This window comes from Mastigoproctus giganteus, chromosome 8 (assembly GCF_048544385.1).
Source record: "Mastigoproctus giganteus isolate SK-2022 chromosome 8, ASM4854438v1, whole genome shotgun sequence".
In the NCBI taxonomy this organism is placed as follows: domain Eukaryota; kingdom Metazoa; phylum Arthropoda; class Arachnida; order Uropygi; family Thelyphonidae; genus Mastigoproctus; species Mastigoproctus giganteus.
Window position 1 is genome coordinate 75,021,378 of NC_143582.1, and position 26,491 is coordinate 75,047,868.

Genomic DNA, 26,491 nt, shown 5'->3' on the forward strand with positions numbered 1-26,491 from the left:
TAATCACCTGAGAGGGCATAAATTGAGGAAAGACAGATGTAGGATAGATGTGCGGAAATTTGCCTTTAGCCAGTGGGTAGTTGGTTGGTGGAACAGACTTCCATCCCTTGTTGTGGAAGTTGATAGCCTAAATAAATTTAAGGCTCAGCTGGACAGGTATTTCAAACGAATGGAGAGATGAAATGGGAGTGGGGTTTTTTTTTTTCTTTGGCTGATGCTGCATAAGTTTGCTTTCTTGCATCATATGCCTCTACTAATGCTAATCATCAAGCACTCAGCCGCCCAGCACAATGCTGAACGCTACACTACACTCATACATCGTACGACACTGGCATCGCAGGATGCCAGTGTGTCTACATGGCAGAATGTACTGGTCCTACAGGATGTAGCTATTGTTGGTGACTCAATTGTAAGGGAAATGGGAAATATAGTTTATAAAAAAGAATACGATCAGGGAATGTCTGCTGGCGCAAAAGTTGATGAGGATGTTACAGAGCAGCTATCACCCTCTAAGAGCTCAAATGGTGATACTGTTGTGACCTTGTTAAATAATGATATTAGGAACTAATGATAATGATACTAAATAATGATATTAAGAACTAATGATAATGATATTAAGAGCAGGAGAGCTTAGGAGTTACTTAATAATACGGGACAATGTTGAGGAAAAAGTCACAAGTTAAAATTAAATTTGAAAGTGTCTGCAATTTTGCCCAGACATAGTAGAAAGGAGTATATAATGAGAGCTTTGTCAGTCAATTTGCCCCCTGAGGGACTGTGCGGGGCTAATGGGGTAGAATTTTTCTCAGTGTGGTCTGTGCCTGTTAACAGGAAAGACTGTTTTCACAGGGATGACTTATACTTAATATTTCATAACCCACACCTTCAATTTAATAAAGATGCACATGTAGCTTCTGTGATATCCTTTTTTATTTTAATTATAAAAAAAAATTAATATTTAGCTTTTTTTTTACAGAATTGAAAATGGTGATATATCAATTATGATTTGGTGGTGCAGCAATTATGCAGCTGGTGCATAAGCAATGTGAATGACTGTATTTTTGTCAGCTGTTCACAGTTAGCAGACAAAATGAAAACTCTACAGCATTTAGACACCTGTCACTGGCGTCTCACAGATGTCATGTGAGAATGGAAATTGCCTAAAGAAAGATGGATGTTTTTGCTCTGCTGTCATCTGTTAAAAGCCAAACAAAAAATTAATTTCTTGTTAATTTATACACTATAAATTAACAAGAAATTAATTTTGTTTGGTTTTCATAGTACAATATATAAAAAAATTCATAGCATATAAAAATGAAAACAGAAAACTAAGAGATCATGTTCAAGGTTTAGACATAAATGGATATCATACGAACTGATCAGACTAGTGAATGAGAAGAAAGGCATGGGATGGTTATAAATTATCAGACAGCACAGAAACCTACAGTAAGTAAAAACTGATCTGCAATCAAGTCATTTAGGGTTAGGCAAGCTAAGGCAGATTATGAAATAAACACAACATGAAAAATCACATCAACTAAGTGTGGTACTTGTTAGGTAGCAGACGGAGAAAATAAATCACTAAAATTCAAGACACGAAATTTTCAAATTTTTAAATGGGCAATATTTATGGCTGCACAAATTGTAACTAAACGCCACTATTTCAAGTGTAAACATTTTTGTTTTATGGTTTTCAGGTTCCTTTTATTTTCACACAAACCATCTCTTGATAGTGTTTCACACAAAATGGTCTAGTTGTGACTAATTCTTTGTTTGTATATCGCAAACAAGATTGCAGGCTGCAAATAGGTTCCTGACAGATGCTATTGTAATTGTAATTATAAAGTGTCCTGCGACTTTCAGGGGAGTCTGCAATCACCAATTCAATCATCAGCAGTTTCGCTTTATGGTTTTCACATTCATTTTTTTAATTTTTTGACAGCAAGAGTCAATTTGTGGCTAATTCTTCCTTTGTATACTGTAAACAAGATGATTTGGTCACAGCCTATAAACGATACATTTTATAACCTTTTTATTATATATGCATCTGTACTGTAATATTGCAAGATTGCATGAAGATAAGCTGAGGGCCCGAATGAGTTAATGGAAAAATTAATAAATGATTGATACACATGCAAAAAAAATGCATAGAAGAATAACATTATTACAATACAGTACTCGCATATTTGATTATAATTTGTATAATTTTTTTTTTGTTTGCAAATTTTAATCATTGATTTTCATATTAAACTGTGATTATTGTCAGAAATGTGGATTTTGTGAACATGACTATTAGTATTTAGCTGTTAAATAATAAATATTTCCTTTTGTTTCTTATTTTGTTTTCTCCTATTCTCTTATTATAACATTCATAAATATGCACAATCTGTATATTTATATTTATGCATATATATGTGCATACTGTGCATACATTTATATTTATGCATAAATATAAATATACAGATTTGTTTGTAACATATGCATATGTTGTAAATATTAAATAATAATAAAAAAATATGCTACACGTAGCCCCCAAAGTTTACATTCTTCCTCCAGTGCAAAACACTCTGGATTCAACACTGGGGATGAAGCACATTGGACCACTTGATGTGACTGGTGCAACTACTGATAATCCATTCAGATTGCTGAAAAACTAAATATACATATTCTACATTCACACATGAATACGTTTAGGAAATGGAAAACCAGAAATATACCAAGTTATAACTGAGAACTAAATTATTTTGTGATAACTGTGAAGAAAGTGGAAGAGAAGACAAAGGACAAAGTGAGTAAATACATACCTGTAAGCTTAACTTCTTTTACGGGGGGGGGGGGGGGGGGGGAAATAACGGAGTTACTGTCTAAAGAAGTATTTCAGGATCATTTTGACAGGAATACTGTCGAAAGGAAATTACCATATGGAAATGTTAAGGGGATCATGTCTGACCAATCTGATCAGCTCTTTTGACAGTCACAAAGGAACTAAATGCAAAAAATAATTTTGATATAATATACAGACTTCAGCAATGCTTTTTTCATTGTTCGGCATGAAACACTGCTATACAAACTGAAACAGCATGGCACTGAGGACAAGTTACTCTGGATAAAATGATGGTCGAATGGCAGAAGACAGGTTGGTTATAAATAGATGCTACATTTCCTGGAGTAATATTAGCATTAGTAGTGGCAAACGGGGCACCACGTTGGACAAAAGGAAATCATTGCCCAAGAACTACTTAGGTGCAAGATATCAATCGCGGCATTATCTGAATTAAGGCTCACCGGGTCTGGAACGATGATCATCCAACCACCAGCACCTAACGAAGCGGTTATGCTATTCTACTCTGGTGGTGAGAAACGAGAAGCAGGAGTGGGCTTTATGGTCGATGCTCAGGCCACCAGTAGTGTGATCGCTTTCCAACCAATATCGGACCGCCTGGCAGTCCTTACTGTCAAGGGCACCATCAAGACCCATATTATCTCCGCCTATGCGCCAACTGAGACTAGCCTGGACCCGACCAAGAATGACTTCTACAACCAGCTCCAACATACGCTGGATTCAATTCCACAGACAGAAGTGATCATCCTCGCAGGGGACTTTAATGCCCACATTGTCGTGGACAGATCTGGTTGGGAAACAACAATGGGCAAGTTTGGCCATGGGAAGATCAATGACAACGGACTACGTTTGTTGTCCTTTGCCGCATCTAACAACCTGATCATTGGAAACAGCCATTTCCAGCACCCTCAAAAACATCAACTTACATGGCGAAATCCATCTGGCAAGGACTCAGCAATCCTGGACTACATTTTGATCAATGCCAAATTTCGCTCATCACTCATGGACGTTCGTGCCATGAGGGGACCTGATTGTGGATCTGATCACTACCTCATCCGGGCTAAAGTGCATCTCAAATTACGGCATGCAAAAAGATCATCTCGGTCAGCCAAGCTGGACTGGAGGCAGCTAATGAATGCTGCCAATAAACAGGCATATCAGATCGCCCTATCCAACCGCTTCGAGATGCTGGCCGTGCCCGAGGATATAAATGAAGAAGAAAAGCAGATCTCTGATGCCATCCTGGAATGTGCCAAGCCCCTATGTCCACCTGCCCGACGTCGAACGCAACCATGGATATCAGACGAGTGCCTCGACCTCGTGGACAAACGGAAACAGGCAAAGTTGGTCGACTTTGTACGGTACCGGCAGCTAAACCGAGAAGTCCGACAAAGAATGACAGCAGAAAGAGAAGCATACTGGAACCAAGTGGCAGACGATCTTGAAGTGGCGGCATCCAGGAACGAGTACCGCACTCTATACCGCACCCTCAGATGTCTGAGTGGAAAGACCAAATTGACTAGTGACATCAAGAATGCTGATGGGACCTTCGTGCGATCACCATCCGAACGCCTGCAACGGTGGAGTGAATTCTTCAAAGCTTTGTATAATCACGACCCACCTCAGGGACCGCCAGCAACAGCACTCTCGATCGACCCGCCTGAGGTCTCCATGGTCGATGTTGAGCCTACAGTAGAAAAAGGTGAAAGCAGCCATACAATCCCTGAAGAATGGCAGGGCACCAGGAGTGGACCAAGTCACCACAGAAGCGATCAAAGCCGGGGGAGATGTACTGCTTCGCCGACTACACTCACTCCTCAAAACCATCTGGTGCACTGAACAAATTCCGCTAACATGGAGGAAAGCCATTATCGTACCGATCCACAAGAAAGGTGATAACCGGGACTGCAAGAACTACCATGGCATCAGCCTCCTTTCCATCATCGGAAAGGTCTTTATGAAGATCATCCAGTCAAGACTGCAAAAACATCGCGAGCAAACCAGTCGAGAAGAACAGGCAGGATTTAGACCCGGGCGAGGATGCTGTGATCAAATCTTTGCCATTCGTCAGCTGATGGAGGAGAGGATCCGGTGTGGACAGCGAACCGTCATTGTTTTCATTGACTTTAAGTCTGCTTTCGACTGTGTCCACCGGCCTGCCTTATGGAAACTACTAGAGGTTGAACATGTACCTCGAAAAGTCATCACACTCCTCCAAACTGCATACAATGGTTTAACCAGCCAGGTGCGCATCCAGAACGATTTATCTGAGGAATTTACCATCCAAACTGGAGTCCGCCAAGGGGATGTAGCCTCCCCGTTGCTTTTCAACATCGTGGTCGACGCCATTATGAGGCAAGCATTCAGAAACAGACAGGGCATACAATATGACAAGGATCACTATGTGACTGACCTGATGTTTGCTGATGATAGTGCTATCCTTGCCGGTAACGACGCTGAAGCCACGGACATCCTCTACGACATTGCCCGCATTGCCCGGCCATACGGTTTGAAGATCAATGCTGGTAAGACAAAGGCCCTGACAACAGATGGGTCGCAAGCCACCATCTATCTCGAAGGCATCCAGATCGAGCAAGTGCAGGACTTTAAATACCTTGGGTCGCTGGTCCAGGAGAAGAAAGTTGCATCCACCATGGAAATCCACAGCAGAATTGGACAGGCGGCCACTGCGTTCGCCTCGCTCAAATGGTGTCTGTGGAAGAGGACCAACATTTCCACAAAGACTAAAATCCGACTCTTCCGGACTTTGATCCTGCCCATTCTTCTTTACGGATCGGAAACATGGATTTGTCTCAAGTTAGATTTGAACAAACTTGAGGTATTCCAAATGCGATGCCTGCGGCAGATCTTGGGCATCTCTCTTCGCGACCGCATCACTAATGATACCATCCGTGCCAGATGCCAACAGCAACCAACCATTGCCGACCAAATCCAGAAGCGAAGGCTTAGATGGTTTGGCCACGTATGTAGAATGGGCACGAACAGAATACCATCCACACTCCTTTGGAGACAACGACCCACCCAATGGAGCATCCAACGGACCGCGCCTAGGAAAACGTGGGCCAAGCAAGTGGAAAATGACTTGAAGAGCCGACGTCTCGACCTTAACCAGGCCAGGACTGACGCCATGGATCGTAAGGTATGGAAGAACATCACAGAGCAAGTCCGAAACCCTGCGGCACCTACAGCAGCATACTGGTTGCGTGGCCAACCGCCTCCCCCAGCTGCCAGCTAAGGACCAAAGAAGAAGAAGAAGAAGTAGAGGCATATGATGCAAGAAAGCAAGCTTATGCAGCATCAGCCAAAAAAAAAAAAACTGCTCCCATTTCACCCCTCCGTTCGTTCCAAATACCTGTCCAGCTCAGCCTTAAATTTATTTAGGCTATCAACTTCCACAACAAAGGATGGAAGTCTGTTCCACCAACCAACTACCCGCTGGCTAAAGGCAAACTTCTGCACATCTATCTTACATCTGTCTTTCCTCAATTTGAATTTATGCCCCTCTCAGGTGATTATTCTGAGTAAGAGGAAGAATCCCATCAGTATTGAGCATACTGAAACCATTAAAGGCTTTATACACCTCAATCAGATCACCTCACAGGTGCCTAGTCTCCAGACATTGTAATTTGCAAAACTTAAGCCTTTCTTCGTAAGAGCACCCCTTTGTTCCATTCACTAATCTTGTTGCCCTTCTCTGTACTCGTTCCAGCATCTCTACATCCTTCTTAAAATGAGGCCTCCAGACCTGTATACAGTATTCAAGGTGTGGCCTAACCATTGCCTTATACAAGGGGATAATCACCTCCTTATCCCTGCTAGAAAAATTCCTGTATATCACTGACAAAACACCATGAGCTACTCTTGCAGACTATCTGCACTGTTCGGAAAATTTCACATCTGCCTGCACAATTACCCCCAGGTCCTTTTCATTCTCTACCACTGTCAGTGTAGTACCACAGAGTTGATACCTCACTCTGGGGTTACTGCTTCCCATATGTAGTACTTTACATTTGTCAATGTTAAACTTCATTTTCCACCTCTCAGCCCATCTGCTCAACTTTTCTAGATCCTGTTGCAGCAGTGTATTGTCATTAGTGTCCTTAACAACCCTACCAACCTTCGTATCGTCTGCAAATGTGGACATTAAATTTGATATACCTTCATCAATATCATTTATAAATACAGAAAACAACAATGGACCCAACCCTGAACCCTGAGGGACTCCACTAATAACATTAATACACAATGAGCAGTGATTACCACTCTCTGTCTTCTCCCACTCAACCATCCCTTTATCCATAGCAGCAATTTGCGCTACATTTCTCCAATTTGTTCAGCAGTCTTCCATGTGCAACAGTATCAAAAGCCTTTCTAAGATCCAAATATATAATATCAAAGTTATTCCCTGCAACCAGTTCCTTTGTGACCATATCATAGTATTCAATCAAATTGGTCAGGAGACTTTCCCTTAACAAAACCATGCTGTGTTCAAGCTATAACTGAAGTCTTGTCTACATGATCCTGCAGTGCTTCTTTAACCAGTGCCTCCATTAATTTTCCAGGAACAGAAGTTAAACTAACAGGTCTATAATTACTTGTGTCGCCCTTTGATCCTCCTTTGTGAATTGCGGTCACATTTCCACATCTCCAGTCCATGGGTACCTCCCCTGAGTCCAAAGAAGCTGTTATAATTATGGCTAAGGGTTTGGTTACTTCCTTTGCTGCCTCCTTTAATATAACTGGATAGATCCCATTCACCCTGGGTGCCTTTTTTATGTTTATCTTCAACAATTTCTCCTGCACTTTCCTCTCAGTTATTACAAAATCATCTAGCTCACTGCCAGAGTTTAAATCACCTCTGGCATTCCCCTCCCTGAATGACTCCTCATGGGTGAATGTAGATGCAAAATACTCATTTAGTTTGTTAGCCACCTGAGTAGGATCATCAATAGTTGAACCATCAATATCCAGTGGACCAATCTGATTCATCCCTTTCCTTCTAGAGTTTACATAGGTAAAGAACTCTTTGTTGTTTTTCTTTGCATCCTTTGCCAAAGATTTCTCATAATCTGCCTTTGCCTGCCTAATCTCCTTTGTGACTTGGTTACAGACCAGCTTATATTTCAGGAAGGTCACCCATTAATTTATATGTATCCCATGCATTTTTCTTCTCTTCCACGAGTCTCATTAGTTTATCTGACATACATTTAGGCCAAAACCTTGAACAATATTTCTTAATTGGGACAAAAAGCTTAGTAGCATCCAAGATTACTTCCTTGAATGCTTCCCATTTAGAATTTGCCATTGGTAACATCATTGGTTGGTCCCATTGTATAGAATTTAAAAACCATCTGAGACCACTGTAATCACCTTTATGAAAGCAAAAATCCTTCCCTTTACATCTGATGGTAATTACATCTTTAAGTAAATCCCATATCAGCACACTTATGATCACTGCCACCTAGTGGTTCTTTTATCTGCAGATTCTTATGTTTTATGGTAAGAAAAGGTCTATTGCTAACTGTAAACAAATCACAAATGAGAAACACCTGCTCCTTGCAGAACCATGTATTGCTTTATATGCAGCACTCATGTTTCCATTCATTACTGTAACTTGTCTTTTCTGAAGAATACTTCTTACAACTGAGAGGTTCTTTCTTCTCCTTATAGGAAAGTAATAGTCATTATAATTTTGATAGCAGGAACAGAAAGGAAGGCAAAGTGTGATATCTAAAAAAAAAAAAATGATATCTAGATGCTACTTGCTATTTAGGACCTGTTGGATTTGTAATGGTTGACATCTGTATGATTACAGAGTGTGGATATTTTGGTGCATGTCTAAAGCAGTGTTGATTAATGGTGTCCATGATTGTTTTTTCAAAGATTTTTTGTAGTAATCATTCTGAAATCCTTCAGCATTTAGGGTGCTTGATTTTGAGGATCAATTTCATATAGTATTTTTTTCACACCTTCAGGAAGTTGCCTTACCGTCAGTACTTTCTGGATAACATGTACAAGTAGGTCAATGCTTTAAGCACTACAGATTTTAATCATGGATAGGGGGAATTATTTGAGCCTATAAGTGCCTTATTTGAAGGCTCCTGATTACTGTTTTTAAGTTATTTCTACTTATACTGATTTTCCTCAGTTCTTCATTGTCATAGTTTGACTGGTTTTTATGATTTCCTTAATTTTCTTGATTATTGTGTTGCATCCTGCTAATATTTTTTCTGGTATTAATTTTATTTTTATTTAGAAGTATTTCAAACATAGCTTCAGTCCATTCATTAAAAGTCTTCTCAGTCATTTCTGCTAGTTGCTTTTCAATCTTTCTGCTAGCCAACAGACCTAATCTCTTTTTAAGTATTGCCTGGATTTCTTGCTGATGTGATCATTTGTTTCTATTGTTTCTTGGTTGATTTCTTTCAGATTCATCTGTTCTTTATTTAATTTTCTGTTTTTCTTTTCTTCTCTCATCATGGTTTCAGCATTACTTTCTGTACAATTTTGATAAGCCGTTTCCGGTAATGAGCTGGATTTGTTTCTTCTTCTTTCAGTTGTCTGTATTTGCAGTAATACCGTATTAAGTTATTTTTCTTATAATTTTTGGCCTCTGATAATTTTAAAATTCTGTTTTCTTAGTTTGTTATTTTAGTCTTGTATTGCTTGTTGGATCTTATACGTTGGGATGACGAGTTTTTTTTTAAGAGAGTCTCCAACTTTTAATGTTGGATTCCTTGTTGTAGCTATAAATTGCTTCCATCTCCATATGTTTTGTCCTATATATATATATATCTTCATTATTATCTGCTTTTGTAGTAAAATCTGTTTTCATTCTTACTTCCTGTCTCTGACATTCACAATTATCTGGGCATGCATTACACTGAAGGGTTTCTGCTATTGAATAGTGTATTTTTCAATTTATATTCCTATCTCCAGTCTCCAAAGTTCACAGTTATCTGGTCATGCATCTTATTCAAGGAGAGCTGTTGTTGAATCTTGTATTTTTAAGCTAGCTAACTTAATCATCTACAAAGCTCTTACTGTGAAAAATGTCAGTTAGATCAGTGTCACAGCACTCCTCTTCACCAAAAATGTGCAACTTGTGAAATGTTTGCTGAACTCTCTGGAACAGAACATAATCTAGCCAAGGAGGGTCTTTGTCTTTGTGTGTTCTAGATGCAGAGAGTGTGTCTAGAAATTAGGCATCAATTCAGTGTTCTAATGGGCATCTATGAGACCTTGAGGTGTAGGGTAGATGCCCTCGATGAATATGAGGGGCCCGTCAAGCTCTCAGTCCAAACTCGTCAGAGTTCACTCTTGTACATCAGGCAACACAGCGGTTCTAAGGTGTAGCCATCTGGAAATCACACCTTACGATTTATCTGCTTAGTTTTATCTTCTAATTGCACCTCTTTCATGGAGCTGCCATCACAGGCTATATGACAATAGTGAATATTCCTGATTTTAAGACTCATACTCATACTCTTAAATTCACAGTAATCTTCAAGTGTTATGAAAAGAAGTCCAAAATATGTCTGTAAAAAATGCAAATATTATTCAAAAACACAAAAATTTGCAGAGAGGCAGTGACACATCTGTTTGCAGAGCAGTATATATTAGTGACAAGTCAGTCATTGAGAAAGCAGACTGCACTAGTTCTCACTTTGGTGTGCCATGACTTATCAGCAAAATTAGGAGACACTCCATTCAGTTCAAGGTAATCACTCTTTAAATGTGTTGTGAATATGGTGTGATTCGAGTGATAAAAGTATGGATCCACGTGATAAAAGTTGACTACAAGTGTAACTTGAGTGATAAAAGTTTAGGAACCACTATGACAAGGTATAAACAAATCCCCCCTTCTCTGCATACCCATTAGACCTATATATATATATATATATAGTATTTTTATAATAATACAGAGAAGAATATAGTAAGATAATCATGCTAAGATAATCATATTAAGAAATATACTTCAATAAATCTATAGAAAACACATAGGCTAATATATCGTACAAAATTTAGTATAGAAAAGGATAATATACAAAACTTATCATTGCTTACCCACAATCTAGGTGACTACATCTGGGGTCAACTACCCAAACTGAAAGTAAAACAGCGATAAGGAGTTCTCTGTTTCTGTGATGATCAATATGTGCTAAGGCAAAACCAATTTTGAGGTTGATGTTGTAAATGTTAAAAATAAGATTTAAACATTGTAGTAAGTTTTTTTTGTATTTTGTATTCTTTTTTCTTTCAAAAAGCACACAGAATCTAAGATGGTACATCCAACTGATGTCACTGTCCAGTGCAATATTGAGTCAGTTTAATGTGATGTAAGCACTGGGAAAACAAAAATGAGAGGAGTGTGTTACAGGCTAAATGACTGATAAGTATAATAAACAACTATACACTGAGCCAATAAATCAGAATGTCTTATAATGGAGGATTTTAAATTTCAAGATATTGACTGGAAATAGTGATCTGGGGCTGGTCATTCACACACTAACAAGACTTTTGTAGATTTACTGGATGACAGTTTTCTAAAGCAGCATGATAGAGAGGCAACAAGAGGAAGCATATTCTTGATCTGGTTATCAGCAACAATTCTTAATGCATTAAAAATCTACAGATAAAAGACCCACTAGGTAGCAGTGATCACAGTGTATAAATGTGGGATTTACTTAGAGATATAACTACCATCAAGAGTAAAGAAATGGGCTTTTGCTTTCATAAAGGTGACTACAGACATTAACTGATCATGTTGCCAATAGCAAATGCTAAAAGGGGAACGTTAGGGAAGTTATCATAGAAGCTATTAGGCTTTTCATACTAACAAACAGATCTGTTCGTGGTTTAGACCTAAATGGAGGTCAGATGAACTAATCAGACTAGTGACAAAGAAGACAAATACATGGGATGTATATGAATTATTAGGAGATACAGTAAATATAAACTACTCTGAAATGAAGTCACAAAAGGGGTTATGCACGCTAAGGCAGATTACAAGAGCTCTCTGTCAAAGAATGCAAAGAAAAGTAGCAAAGTGTTCTTTAATTATGTTAGAAGGAAAGGGATGAATCATATTGGTCTGCTAGATATGACTGTACAATTGTTGATGATCCTGTTCAGGTTTTTGAAACTGAATAGATATTCTGGATCTACATTTGCATGTGTGATGGAAATAAAAGAAGTGTATCAAATTCTAACAAGGAGCTAAATGATTTTTGATAACTGAAAGGAAACTGGAAGAGAAATTGTTGAAGTTAAAAGTAAATAAGGTATCTGGGCAGCTAGAATCTTCAACTGTAATTATGAAAGCATCCTTGGATTCAGGGGAGCTCACTCACTATGCACTAGGGATGTGTAGATGTGTGAATGTCTTCCCAATTTACAAAGAGAAGTGTGGGAGGGGAGTGAAGTGAGTATTTGCAGACCTTGACTTCTGTTCCAGGGAAAATAATGGAGTCAGTTGTTAAAGAAGTAATGTAGGACCATCTTGACAGGAATGCAGTTATATTGCAATCAAACATGGATTTATTAAGGAGTGATATTGATATTGTCTGAACATTCTGATTGGATACTATGAGCATATGTAACTACTGAATACTATGAGTATATATAACTACTGAATACTATGAGTATATATAACTACTGAATACTATGAGCATATATAACTACTGAATACTATGAATATTATATATAGCAGTAACAAAGTAAATGGATGCAAAAAAATTATTTGATATCATGTACTCAGGTTTAGAAAAGTTTCTGATATTGTTGTGATAAAAGACTGCTGTTTAAACTGGAGCAGTGCAGCATTAGTGGAAATGCTATGGCTAAAGGGATGGTTGAGTAGGACAAGACAGAGAGTGGTTTCATTGGGTAATAGTCTTCTGGGACTAATGTTATAAGTGGAGTCCCCTGGGGGTTTTCATTGTAGGGCCCATCATTGTTGTCAATATTTATAAATGACATTGATGAAGGCATATCAGGCTTAATGTCTAAGTTTAGACATGATTTGTTGACAAAGTGATTAATGACAGCACAGCAGTCTGTGTATTATACTGCAACAAGATACAGAAAAATTAGGCAGATGGGATGAGAAGTGTTGACTGAAGAGTAACATTGACAATTGCAAAGTACTGCATATGAGTAGCAGTAATTTCAGAATAATATGGCAACTGTGTGGTACCACACTGAAGGTACTGAATGAAAAAGACCTGTGGGTAACTGTGCAGTCATACATGAAGTTCTCTGAATAGTGCAGACAGGCTGCTAGGTCAGCTCACAGGGTCTTTTATAAATGAGATATAGTAATTTTGTATAAAAAATAAGACTGTACCTTAATGCTCTTTTGTAGAATGCTTCAGCATGCCGAACATAAAATTATTTAATGACTTCTCTCATCCAAGTGGCTCGAACACATCCATGATCGATAGCTAAGGACCCCCCCCCCCCAACACGACCGCCAATACGTCAAACCACCACACAATCAGGGGTGGCTTGTTGGTAGGCACTGTGCAGCACTCCCAGCTTTATAAATCTTAATATACAGTCAATGGAGTTATATGAAATTTTGTGAAGAACAATGCAATGCAGTGGATATTTTTATTAACAGGTCCTGCATATAGTATACTCATCCTCTTTTTCCAATAATAATATCAATCATAAACGAATAAAAACACGAAATCATTTTCAATTTTGAAGTTCAACTGTAAGCGGAACTGTGCGCTATACAGTTCCACATTTTGGTCCCAGTAGTTGAGTCAATGCCTAGTTGGCAGGCTGCCAATATGCATTTTTTAGAGGTGACAAAACAAGGCAAAGGAACTGTGGAGTGAGCAGTGTCAATTTCAACAGAGCACAAAACGTGAATGAAAAAGTTATTAATCTATTTTCAACATATAAAAACCAAAGAATGGATTTTATTTTTAAATAAAATTCCAAGATTACCCAAGTCTGTTAATGGTAAGTGTCCAGTTAATGTTTTGTAGTATTTTTAACTTGCTTATTATTATTACTATCTATCTATATGTCTTATAACCAATTAAAAAGCAATTAAATGTAACTTTAAGAAGCAACACCCCCATACATCAGAGTCATGAGTCAACACTGCACATAACCCTAGGTGACAGAAGGCATCATGTCTAATAATAAAATCAATAAAAGGGTTGTAGAGTGTAGTAGTTAATTAAATTTGCTAAAAATTTTAATTAGTTAAAATAATTTTGAAACAAATTTGAATAACTTCCTTCCTAAAGCGGAATGGGGCTTTTCGATGGTATGTTTTGGTCACAGGATAGAAGTAACGCGAGTAAATGAGTGAAACTTTAATATAGAGCTTATTCAGTATCTTGGCACATGCACGAAAATGACCACGAATCAGATATGAGATATGGACAATGTACATTAATCAAATTTTCGTGCATTTTGATTTCCAGAGTTTCAGCTATTGATAATTTAGTGTAGTTATGCTGTATACTAAGTATTTTGGACTCGTTAAATAAAAAAGTGTGGTTTTCATTGAAGGCATGAAAAGCTAATTCAAACGCACCTGCCCTAGAAGCATGAATGAAGGCCAAGTGTTGTTTCATTCTCATATCCATTGTACATCGTGTCGATCCTTGATAGGTTGCATCACATTCATTATGAGATATTATATACTAGATCATTTATCTGCTTTGAACATGACAACATGACTGAACGATTATTTATTTTGACTTACAATTTATGTAAGGGTCTAGAGACAATTTTAATGTATCCCTGAAAAGCCTGTTTAGCTGTTCAAGCCATGATTCAATGTAGGGGATGGAAATAAAGTATTTTTTGGTGTTATTGCTATTGATTAGTGTTTTCCCCTGTAATTTATTTTTAGCCTATGTTTTAATTTGGTTAATGGTGTAAAGAGAATAACCTCTATTTAAGAATCTGTCAGTAAGTGTCTGGACTTTAGTGATTATCAATGATTCCAACGTAGAGTATTTAGATGCACTCAGAAATTGGTTAAAAATAAATACTGAATTGGATACTGTTCATGTAATGTGTAAGTGTAAAGTTTAAGAAATTAAGTGATTTTGTTTGAACATTCTTTGCTTCTAATGTAAAACTCAGTCTGGGATGGATATTGTTGAATGAATGTAAAATATCATAAATATCATGTAAAAATATCATAAAATATCATAAATACCACGATCGATAGATAAGGACCTTGACAGGTCTTTATCTATCGATCGTGGACATGTCAAGCCATTCTTTGGAGGAGAAAATTCCAGGGTCGCATTAAAGCTACGGCCAAACCAGCCATGGCAGGGGGCCTTATGCAAAGAGACGTCTCATTTTCTATGTGTAAATATATTCTAAAGCAGTGATACAGAGAACGTCGTCTAGGTATCTCCCATAATATCTAATTTGGAGTGAAAAAGGTGTCAAATACATGCGCTCAATAGTGGAAAGGTAAATTTCTGATATGAGGCCACTGAGATTTAAGCCCATGAGCAACTTAAAAATTTGTTTATATACTTTTTTATATATGCGCTCAATAGCGAAAAGGTAAATTTCTGATATGAGGCCACTGAGATTTAAGCCCATGAGCAACCTAAAAATTTGTTTATATACTTTATCACGTTTATATTTTATTACAAAATGTAATAAAATTTGCTTCTATCAGGAGTCTAATCAAGTGAAAAATCTCTTTAATGGACAGTTTTGTATGGTTAATAGGTATAGGGTTATTGCATAAACTATCCCACACTACGTCTAAAGTATATTCAATGTTTATATTTATGTATAAGGATGTGACATCTAGGGAGAACAGGTTATCATTGTTATGTAAATTACAATCCTTGAGGTTATTAAATAATGTATTGTAATTCTTAATACCAAAATTTCATTGAATGTGTAAAGAGTTTGATAATATTGTATAGGTAAGTGGCTAGTGATTCAAAAGCAAAAATTTTTGTAGGAAACAATAGGGTGGATGGGAAATCCAGTGTTTTTTTTGAAGTACATTTTTTTAACTATTACACTCTGCAATCCTTTCTTATTTTATTATCAGACATAATGCCTTCTGTCGCCTAGGGTTAGGCAGTGATTTGATGAGTTGGTGGTCAGGTTGGGGATCCTTATCTATCGATCGTGGACATGTCAAGCCATTCTTTGGAGGAGAAAATTCCAGGGTCGCATTAAAGCTACAGCCAAACCAGCCATGGCAGGGGGCCTTATGCAAAGAGACGTCTCATTTTCTATGTGTAAATATATTCTAAAGTAGTGATAAAAATTAATAATAATAATAAGAAGAAACTTATTATTATTATTTTAAATGTGTAATATAAAAACATTCTTAAACGTAACTTGTTAAGTGTTTAAATTTTATTCTTATATCTTTTTATTGTACAATAAATAAGTTAAAAGTTTCTATTAAAATTGTTTTTATTATTACTTTATTTTCCAAGTCAAAAAACAAATTTTTGACCTCTTAGTCAAGGAATTATTATTCACAATATAAATATAAATATTTAGTATAAATAATTATATTTATTGTAGTATATAAATTATATACTACAATAAATACAAATATATAGTATTTGTATTTATATGTATGTGCATAATATACATATATATACATATTAAAGGGGCCTCAAATTTAAATATGGCCCGGGGCCTATTTCTTTCTTAATCCAATGCTGGAGAAATCATTAAATAATTTTATGTTCAGTGAAATTCAGGAGTTGGGCATGATGAAGCATTCTATAATAGAGCATTGAGGTAGTAGAATTTATTGAGAGTCACAGTTCTGTTGATATTTGCCTTAAGTTGACATTTAATATTCTCTTGACCATTTCTTTGACTTCGGCACCACTTCTATTATACCCACTTAAATTTAGCAGTCATGAGAGTTATTTTAGGTATCTTGGTGCAAAATTACCTAAAAATTACATTAAAATATTCAGCCTAAAAACACCATATATTATTTTTGAAATACTGTCTTCATAAAAATATAATTCAGAAATTCGCCAAAGTTAATTTTAATCACAAAATTCCTGGTATAATAAAATTGGCTACTAATACGTCTCATAATATTATTAAATTAGCTTTGAAATCTGGGTATTCTATTTAACAGAGATATCTTTCTCAGGTTAAGCTAAAAAAATTTTTACGCCCTAACAATTGGTTATCATTGAAGACTACTATTAATGTATGCTGTGAAGCTTTAGCTGGCAAAATTAGAAACCATCATATTAATAACTTGAATGCATTATCGCATACATCTCACCATGTTCAAGCAAGATTCACTACACACCCTAATGACATTTATAATGAAGTAACATACAATTTAGTGCAATTGCATCATTTCTGTACATAGCCAACTACTTAAGTAGTTATAAATTGGCATCATTAAATATATCTCATATTGTGAATACCTTCACAATGAGTTGCCATGATATTGCACTACCTTGAATAAGTAACGCTTCACCATAGGAGAATAGGAGAAGAATATTGTTACTTATTCTCAGCGGATACCATCGCCCATACGGCACTGTTTCCGAGCTTATTGGATCCTCAACAGTGAGGGGGCAGGTATCCTGGTGTTGAAATGATGACAACCCAGTGGCGAAGTATAACTCCACAATATGAGAAATGCCTGACGGTGTGGAGTAATTTAGATTGCAGAATAGTTTAGGGCTAAAGCCTCAGGTTATGTAAGAAGTTAACTGACATACAAGTTAGTGCAATTGCATCATTTCTGTACGTAGCCAACACACACATATTTAATGATGCCAATTTATAACCCCAGGGGCTCACATCTGGTAATGATATCCAGCTCAGGACCCTGGGCTTGGCATACCCAGGGTCCTGAGCTGGATATCATCATTCTTCTCTTTTTTGGTTATTCCCTTCTACTTTTCTCTCTCTCTCTCTCAGAGTAACTTGGGAATTTTTTTTTTTTTTTGGCTGGTGCAGCATAAGCCTCGGCTTCCTTGCACCATATAGCTAATAAACTACTTAAGTAGTCAGCTACATACAGAAATTAAGCAATTGCACTAACTTGCACGTCAGTTAACTTGCTACGTAACCCGAGGCTTTAGCCCTAAATTATTTTGTAACATACAATTTCGATGTATTATTGGATAGTCCCGACCAGGCTCACACTAGCTCATCCACTACTCCCCTTCAAACTGATAATGCAACTGCATATCAACAAGTAACTAACTTGTCTTCACTAAGTTGTCACTGGATCAGATTTCACTTCATTCTAAGGGATTAAACTATAACCTACCACCTCATTTTTTACCCAAATAAATTGTAATGTGTAATTGATATTGAATTTGGACAAGGAAATATTAACCAAAAAGACATTATTGTACAGCAGGTAAATCAGGTGATTAACAACTTAAAACGTCTAGAGGCTACCAAAATAAAGTACACACAAAAGTAAGGCCTTATATGATATCCATAGAGATATGACCCACAGAGAACAATGATATTGTGATTCAAAAAGCTGATAGGGGGATAAAGTAGTAATTCTCGATAAATCAGATTACATCAATAAGTTAAACTCTATTATCTCAGACACTTCTACATATCTTGAAGTAAACCCTTCCTTGTTTACAAACTTGATCAATCAATACAATAAAACTTTAACTACTTATTGAAAAAATGATTTTATCACTATGTCCCAGCTAAAAGACTTGAAAACCATAAGTTTTAATATTCCCACTCTTTTTGGTCAAGTAATGCTTCACAAAACAGGATTTCCCATTTTCCTATTTTTTCCTACAAAAATTCCACTTTTTCATCACTAGCCATCCACCTATACAATATTATCAAACCTTTTAGACAGTCGATTAAATTTGGATTAAGAATTATGATACATTATATAATAACCTGAAGGACTGTAATCTACATAACAATGATAAGCTGTTCTCCCTAGATGTCACATTCTTATACACAAATGTAAACGTTGAATATACTTTAGACAAAGTTAGGATATGTTAAGCAATAACACTATACCTATTAACTATACCAAGATGCCCATTAAAGAGGTTTTTCACTTGATTAGACTCCTGATAGAAGAAAATTTTATTACATTTCGTGATAAAGTATATAAACAAATTTTTAGGTTGCTCATGGGCTTAAATCTCAGTGGTCTGAGATTGGAAATTTACTTTTAAACTATTGAGCACATGTATCTGACACCCTTTTTTACTCCAAATTAGATATTATGGGAGATACCTAGACAACGTTCTCTGTATTATTGATAATAGTACTATTAATGATATTTTACATTCATTCAACAAAATCCACCCCAGACTGAGTTTTACGTTAGAGAATGTTGAAACAAAATTGCTTAATTTCTTAAACTTTATACATACCTGTTACATGAACAGTATCCAATTCAATATTTATTTGAAAACCAACAAACACGGGCATGTTTCTTCACTACAACAGCTGTCATCCATTCACGTACAAACAATCTGTTATTTTTAACCAATTTCTGAATGCATATAAATACTCCACGTTGGAATCATCAATAATCACCGAAGTCCAGACACTTACTGACAGATTTTTAAATAGAGGTTATCCTCTTTACTCCATTAACCAAATTAAAACACAGACTAAAAATAAATTACACACTAATCAATAGCAATAACACCAAAAAATACTTTATTTTTATCCCCTACATTGAACGATGGCATTAACAGCTAAACAGGCTTTACAGGGATACAGAATTTAAAACTGTCTCTCGACCCGAAGGTAAACTACATGCCAAAATAAATAATCATTCAATCATATCATCATTTTCGAAGCAGATAAATGATCAAGTATATAATATCTCATGTAGTGAATATGACGCAACCTATCAAGGATTGACACAATATACAATGGATGTGAGAATGAAACAACACTTGACCTCAGTTTGAGCTTCCAGGGCAGGTGCCTCTGAATTAGCTTTTCATGCCTTCAATGAAAACCACACTTTTTTATTTAATGAGTCCAAAATACTAAGTATACACCATAACTACACTAAATTATTAATAGTCGAAACTCTGGAAATCAAAATGCACGAAAATTCAATTAATGTACGTATCCCATATCTCATATCTGATTCATGGTCATTTTCATGCATGCACCAAGATACCGAATAATCTCCAAGGGCTCACATCTGACGAGTATGGGCTTGGCACACCCAGGATCCTGAGCTGGATATCATCATTCTTCTCTTTCTTGGTGATTCCTTTCTACTTCTCTCTCTCTCTCTCTCTCTCTCTCTCTCTCTCAGGGTAACTTGGGAATTTTTTTTTTGTCTGGCACAGCATAAGCCTCAGGCTTCCTTGCACCATATGGCTAATAATAATAATAATCTCTATATTAAAGTTTCACTCATTTAACTCACGTTACTTCTATCCTGCGATCAAAACATACCGTTGAAAAGCCCCAGTCTGCTTTAGGAAAGAAGTTATTCAAATTTGTTTCAAAATTATTTTAACTAATTAAAATTTTTAACAAATTTAATTAACTATTACACTCTACAATCCTTTTATTGATTTTAATATTAGACATGATGCCTTCTGTCACCCAGGGTTATGGTGGTGGTCTGATGCACTGGTGGTCGGGATGGGGGTTCTTAGCTATCGATTGTGGATGTGTTGAGCCATTCGTGCATCCTTGGAGGAAAGAAGTCATTAAATAATTTTATGGTCGGCTGAATTCAGGAGTTTGGTGTGCTGAAGTATTCTATAAAAAGAGCATTGAGATACAATATCTTATTTTTTATATATATTAGTGCACAACTGTAGAATTCATTGAGCATCACAGATCTGTTGATATTTACCTTATAGTAATTTTGATAGCAGAGATAAGGAGGTGATTATTCTGTTGTATAAGAGAATGGGATAATCAACTATGTTAGGTTACATCCTGCATATAGATCTAGAACTCTCATTTTAGGAAGTATGTGATTATTTTGGAATGAATACAGAGAAGAGCAACATTAGTTAGGGACTCAAAAGGGTGCCTCTTATCAAGAAAATCTTCAGCTCTGCATGTCTGGATGTAAACTAAGCACCTTCAAGGAAACCCGAGTGGATTGTTCAATGGATTGAATAAACTAAGTGCTGATGGGTGATGGCAAATAACAGGGCATAAATTTAAATTGGGGGAAAAAAAGGATGGTTGCTAGATAGATGTACAAGAATTGTTTTCAGCCAGAGAGAAATTGTCAAAAGAAATTTCCATCAAGTGTTGGGGAAGCACATAGTTTGAATAAATTTAAGGAAGAATTAGACAAACTATTAGAAGGGAATGGATAAATGAGGTGGTGAAGTGGGTGTTTTTTGATTTTTTTTGCTGGTGCTGTATAAGTTTGCAGCTTGCTTCCTTGCATAATTTGGCACAACTAATACTAATATAGTGAAAATAAAGACTTTGAAAACAGAGTAGTGTTGCCTTTTCATTACAAGAATTTGTACATATAAATTTATACAGATCATGAATTTATTTATTTACTTTAACTAATTAAGAAGTTACTGATAAAGTTTGATTTATTGCTTAACTTTTAAAAACCAGTGTAACAGTAGTACAAGGATTTCAAATTTAGTCTTAAGATCTAAAATTCTAATCAATACTAATTTAAACTATTTTTATAGGATATTAATGTCATAAATAAGAATAATTAGGTAAGCAAACAATCTAACCTCTACATTCTTGCAAAGACACTGCTTGATTGCTATGTGTTGTGAGACCGGCTCCACATGAGAAGCAGCTAAAGGCACCTTCAAGTGGTTGAAAGAATCCATATCCACAGGGTCTACAGACTCCAACATTTTCATCATAGTACTTTCCAGGTGAGCAGCGTTCTGAAAAATAATCAAAAGTGAATATCAGTTTGTAGGTTTACACTTTCAACCTTTAATTAAAAAAGAAACAAATACTATGTGTGATAAATATAAAAGCTAGTCAGTCTGCTTGAAAGAGTCAATTCTCCTTGAAAAAATATGAATATAATTAAGCTATAAAAATTTAGAGCAACTTACCTCAATATTTTGTGTAAAACACTTCAGTGTGACACTCCCTTGCATTTAAATGAATTTAAAACTTCTTCTAACACCTTCTCTCACCCAAAGACATACCAATGATTCAAAGCATTTGGAATCGTTAGTTGAAGTTCCCCGATTCAGGCCCAAAATACATAAAACCACCACCGCACAACCCTGAGTGAAAGAAGACATATGTACAATAATAAAATAATAAAATCAAACAAAAAATAATTACGGTGTATGATGAATAAAATAAAATAATTTAAAGCAATTTTAAAACTGACTTTCTTTCCTTAAGCAGACGAGCTTTTCGACAGTACATCTTGATCACAGGATTGAAGTAACACGAAGTGTGCATATTGGAAATTTGAAATATATATGGAGATTATTTGATGTCTTGGTGCATGCATGTAAATGACCATGAATCAGAAATAAGATATGGACAGTGAACATTAATAACATTTTCATGTAATTTAATTTCCAGAGTTTCTGTTATTAATAATTTTGTGTAGTTACATTGAATACAAAGTATTTTTGCTTCATTAAATAAAAAAGAGTGGTTTTTGTTAATGGACAATTATTACAAAAGGTCAATTATTTTTAACCAATTTCTTAATGCTTATAAATATTCAACTTCTGAGTTATCTTTAAACTCTGAAATACAGATATTAACCAAACAAAAACCCAAGCAAAAAACAGGCCACAAGAAACTACACCAATTAATAACAGTAACACCAAGAAATACTTTATTTTTATTCCATACATTGCATAATGGCACAAACAACTCAACAGGCTTTTTAAAGATACAGAATTTAAAATTGTGGCAAGACCCATACAGAAATTACATACTGTATTAAACAATCATTCTATCTTTTCTTCATTTTTGACACAGATTAACAACATTTCTTGCAGTAACTGAAAGCTGCACTCCTTATACTATGGATCTGAGAGTGAAACAACATAAGTCCTCAGTTCATGCATCTTGAGCAGGTGCATCGGAATTAGTTTCATACCATTAACGAAAACCACTCTTTTTTTATTTAATGAAGCAAAAATACTTTGTATTCAACGTAACTACACAAAATTATTAATCGCAGAAACTCTGGAAATTAAATTACATGAAAATTCTATTAATGTTCGTCGTCCATATCTTATTTATGATCCATTGTCATTTACATGAATGAGCCAAGATATCAAATAATCTCCATATATATTTCAAATTTCTGATACACACACACACTTACTTCATGTGATCAAGATTTTTGACATACTGTCAAAAATCTTGTCCACTTAAGGAAGGAAAGTCGGTTTTAAGATTGCTTTAAATTATTTTATTTTATTAATCATATGCCGCAATCATGTTTCGTTTGATTTTATTATTTTATTATTGGACATAATGTCCAATAATAAAATAATACAATAAAGTTGTAGAACTTTACTGTAATGCCTACTGCTTTTGTTCATGTGTCCTATTTGTCTTAGTCCCTTTATGAAAGTATATTAAAAAATTAGCTTTAGAAAGGTTTCATTACTGCTTGTTTCTAACAGATTTGGAATCTCTTAGGTGTGTGTGTGTGTGTGTGTGTGTGTGTGTGTGTGTGTGTGTGTGTGTGTGTGTGTGTGTGTGTGTGTGTGTGTGTGTGTGAGTTGTGGAAAAAGAAACATTACAATGGGCAAAATTAAGGCTCTACTTGTATTTTACTGAAAATTCCAACATTCAAATGGAGACATTTTTTTTTTTTTAAATTTCTGTTTAATCAAGGTTGAACTGCACTTTGTTCATACTCTAAACAGCCGACCAACTAGAGGGCATACCTTCTAATCTGAAAAGTTAACATAGCATATGATATACAATAATTTATAAATAAATTACACAGCATAGAGAGATATATTTAGGCATATTTAGAAATAATAACATATGCTCTTTGACTTACAGTATAGAAATTGTCGAGATATTGGCCCAAACAAATTTACATGGTAATGCAGTAACATAGACAAGCATAATTTCTCCACAACAGCTATTCAATGGATAGTCAGGTTGAACTGGAAAGTCTGAACCCACAGCAAGTCATGCTGACTTTTCCAGTGCCTCGGGCTATCAAGAATGTGCTGATATTAATTGAAGAGCAGAAACAGCTAGGATAAGCCAGAACAGCTCCACATATCATTGTAGCAGGGCAGATGTTATGCTTGTGCATTCAGAAAGACAAGAAATACTGATTTTATAGATTTCCAACATGTCTTTTCATTACAAAGCATTTATGCTTAAATGCTTATGCTTAAATCCAAAGTGTTAAATATCTTTTAAGAGTTGAATAGAAACATCCTTTCAAGTTATGCAAGTCAACAGAAGTTGTTTGTCAGAAAGGTCATTTTTCCTTTGCTTATTTCTATGACATGGTATAGAAGGCAACTATACCATGTCATTGAGGTAGTTAATATATGCGCCTCCGTAGCCAGGTGGGAAGGAGCAGCGGTGTGTAGCACACGCTTCTTGATTAGACCGGGGTTCGAGCCCGTCACCACCAAATACGGAAGATGCGGAAAGGTCAGGAAATGACCACCGCATCTCCCGGAGCAATATGGCCTTAGTTGCTAATGCTCCTAAAAACCAAACAACAAACAAACAACAACAGTTAATATATAATATTACATTTGGGTAATTGTGCAGTCTTACATATAGTTCTCTGTATAGTGAAGGCAGGCTTATAGGACAGTCTATGGGGATTATATCAATGATATACAGGAACTTTTTTAATGGTCGATACAGGGGAAAAACATGAAAATCATGAATACTGATGTATTCACGAAAAAGAATTCACCAGTATTCAGTTTTTTGGAGAGAAAGAGCAGAGGCGAATAACAAGATTAGCTATGGATAAAAAACCATCTTTTTTTTTTTTTTCATATCAAGTATAACTGGAATTTTGTGAACTGCTACATCTGTAAAACAGACAACTGTGTATAAACCTAACCGAAGTGCTTAAGAGACTTTAAAAGAATTGAAGGAACTAAATGCTGATAGCATCTTTACTTCATAACTTCAACAATAAACTTCATTTCTCAGCCAATAAACACAAGGATGACATAAATTTAAATTGAAAAAAGGTGATTGTAGAATAGATGTACAGAAATCTGCCTTCGTAGGAATAAACCACCACTTGTTGGAGTAGGAAGTTTGAATAAATTTAAATGATTGGGCAGATTGTTAGCAATGTTGTTAATAATGACAGCAATAGAAAAGGGAAAGATTGTATCAGAAAGACTGAGAAGAAAAGAAAAGGGCAAAGGTAAAGAAAGCCTGCACAAGAAGCACGCAAAAGTTTGATGAAATTTACTGGTAAAAGTACTTTTCCGTAACGGCATTTGTATTGTTGCTCGCTCAGTAAACATACAGTGGGTGTAGAAGTTGAATCCCACGGGAGATTGAAACCCTCCTGAAGTGGAGGGGGGTAACCTGACCTTTTTTCTTTAGAATCACTGGTGGACTAGTGGATAAATTGTTTATTAAGAAAAAAAAAAAGGCAAAGGAAGCCCACACAAGAAGCACGGAAAACTTTGAAAAAGTTTACCGGTGAAACTATGTTACAAACATTTTTTACGCTGCCAGAACTTCCAATATGACTCTGTTTGCGATTCAATTAGTTAATTCAATTAGTGATTCTAAAGAAAAAAGGTCAGGTTACCCCCCTCCACTTTGGGAGGGCTTCAAGCTCCCGTGGGATTCAACTTCTACTCCAGACTGATAACATCCACCGTGTGTTTACCGAGCAAGCAACAATACAAATGCCATTACGGCAAAGTACTTTTACCGGTAAATTTCATTGAACGGGGAGGGCTTCAAGCTCCCATGGGATTCAACTTCTACTCCAGACTGATAACATCCACCGTGTGTTTACCGAGCAAGCAACAATACAAATGCCATTACGGCAAAGTACTTTTACCGGTAAATTTCATTGAACTTTTGCATGCTTCTCATGCAGGCTTTCTTTACCTTAGCCAAGAAAAGATACTGAAGAGTATGAAGCAGCACTTAAAAATTCTGATATAAAAGAAAAGAAGCAATTATAATAAGTTAAAGGCTTCACAATTAATAAAGGAAAGATATGAAAAGAGCAAAAAAAAAATTAATCAAAAATTGTCGATAGCTCTACTGAAACTCCAATCATTGATAAAAAAGAAAATAATTATGGTAAAAGAGGAAAATGATCAAATAGAGATTCCTGAAAATATTTGCAGTTTGGAAAATTTAATACATGACGTTCTTGGAAGTATCAAAATTCCTTTGGAAGAAAAGTTTCAATTTAGTCGCAACAAATTTTAGTCTGTTCATTGAAGGAAAAAATTTTATCCGAAATTAAGATTCCAAGAGAATTGAAAATAGTTCAAGGTTTAGGCCTAAATGGATGTCAGATGAATTAATGAGACATATGGCAGAGAAGAAAAATGCATGGGATACATATAAATTAACACGTGACACAGAAGCCTATGATAGATAAAAGTTGATCTGTAACCAAGTTACAAAGGAGGTTAGGCAGGTGAAAGCAGATTACGAGAAATCTTTGGCGAGGGATGCAAAGAAAAA

At 35.9% G+C, this 26,491-nt stretch overlaps 1 protein-coding gene across 1 annotated transcript in view; it reads right to left on the bottom strand.

Moving 5' to 3' along the window:
* Positions 1–26,491, bottom strand: part of LOC150081645 (uncharacterized) — a 981,095-nt gene that overhangs the window by 91,355 nt on the left and 863,249 nt on the right. The window contains exon 49 of the mRNA XM_090380575.1: positions 21,565–21,726. Within this exon, the coding sequence (XP_090236701.1) occupies positions 21,565–21,726 (162 nt within the window). The remainder of the gene's footprint in view (positions 1–21,564; positions 21,727–26,491) is intronic.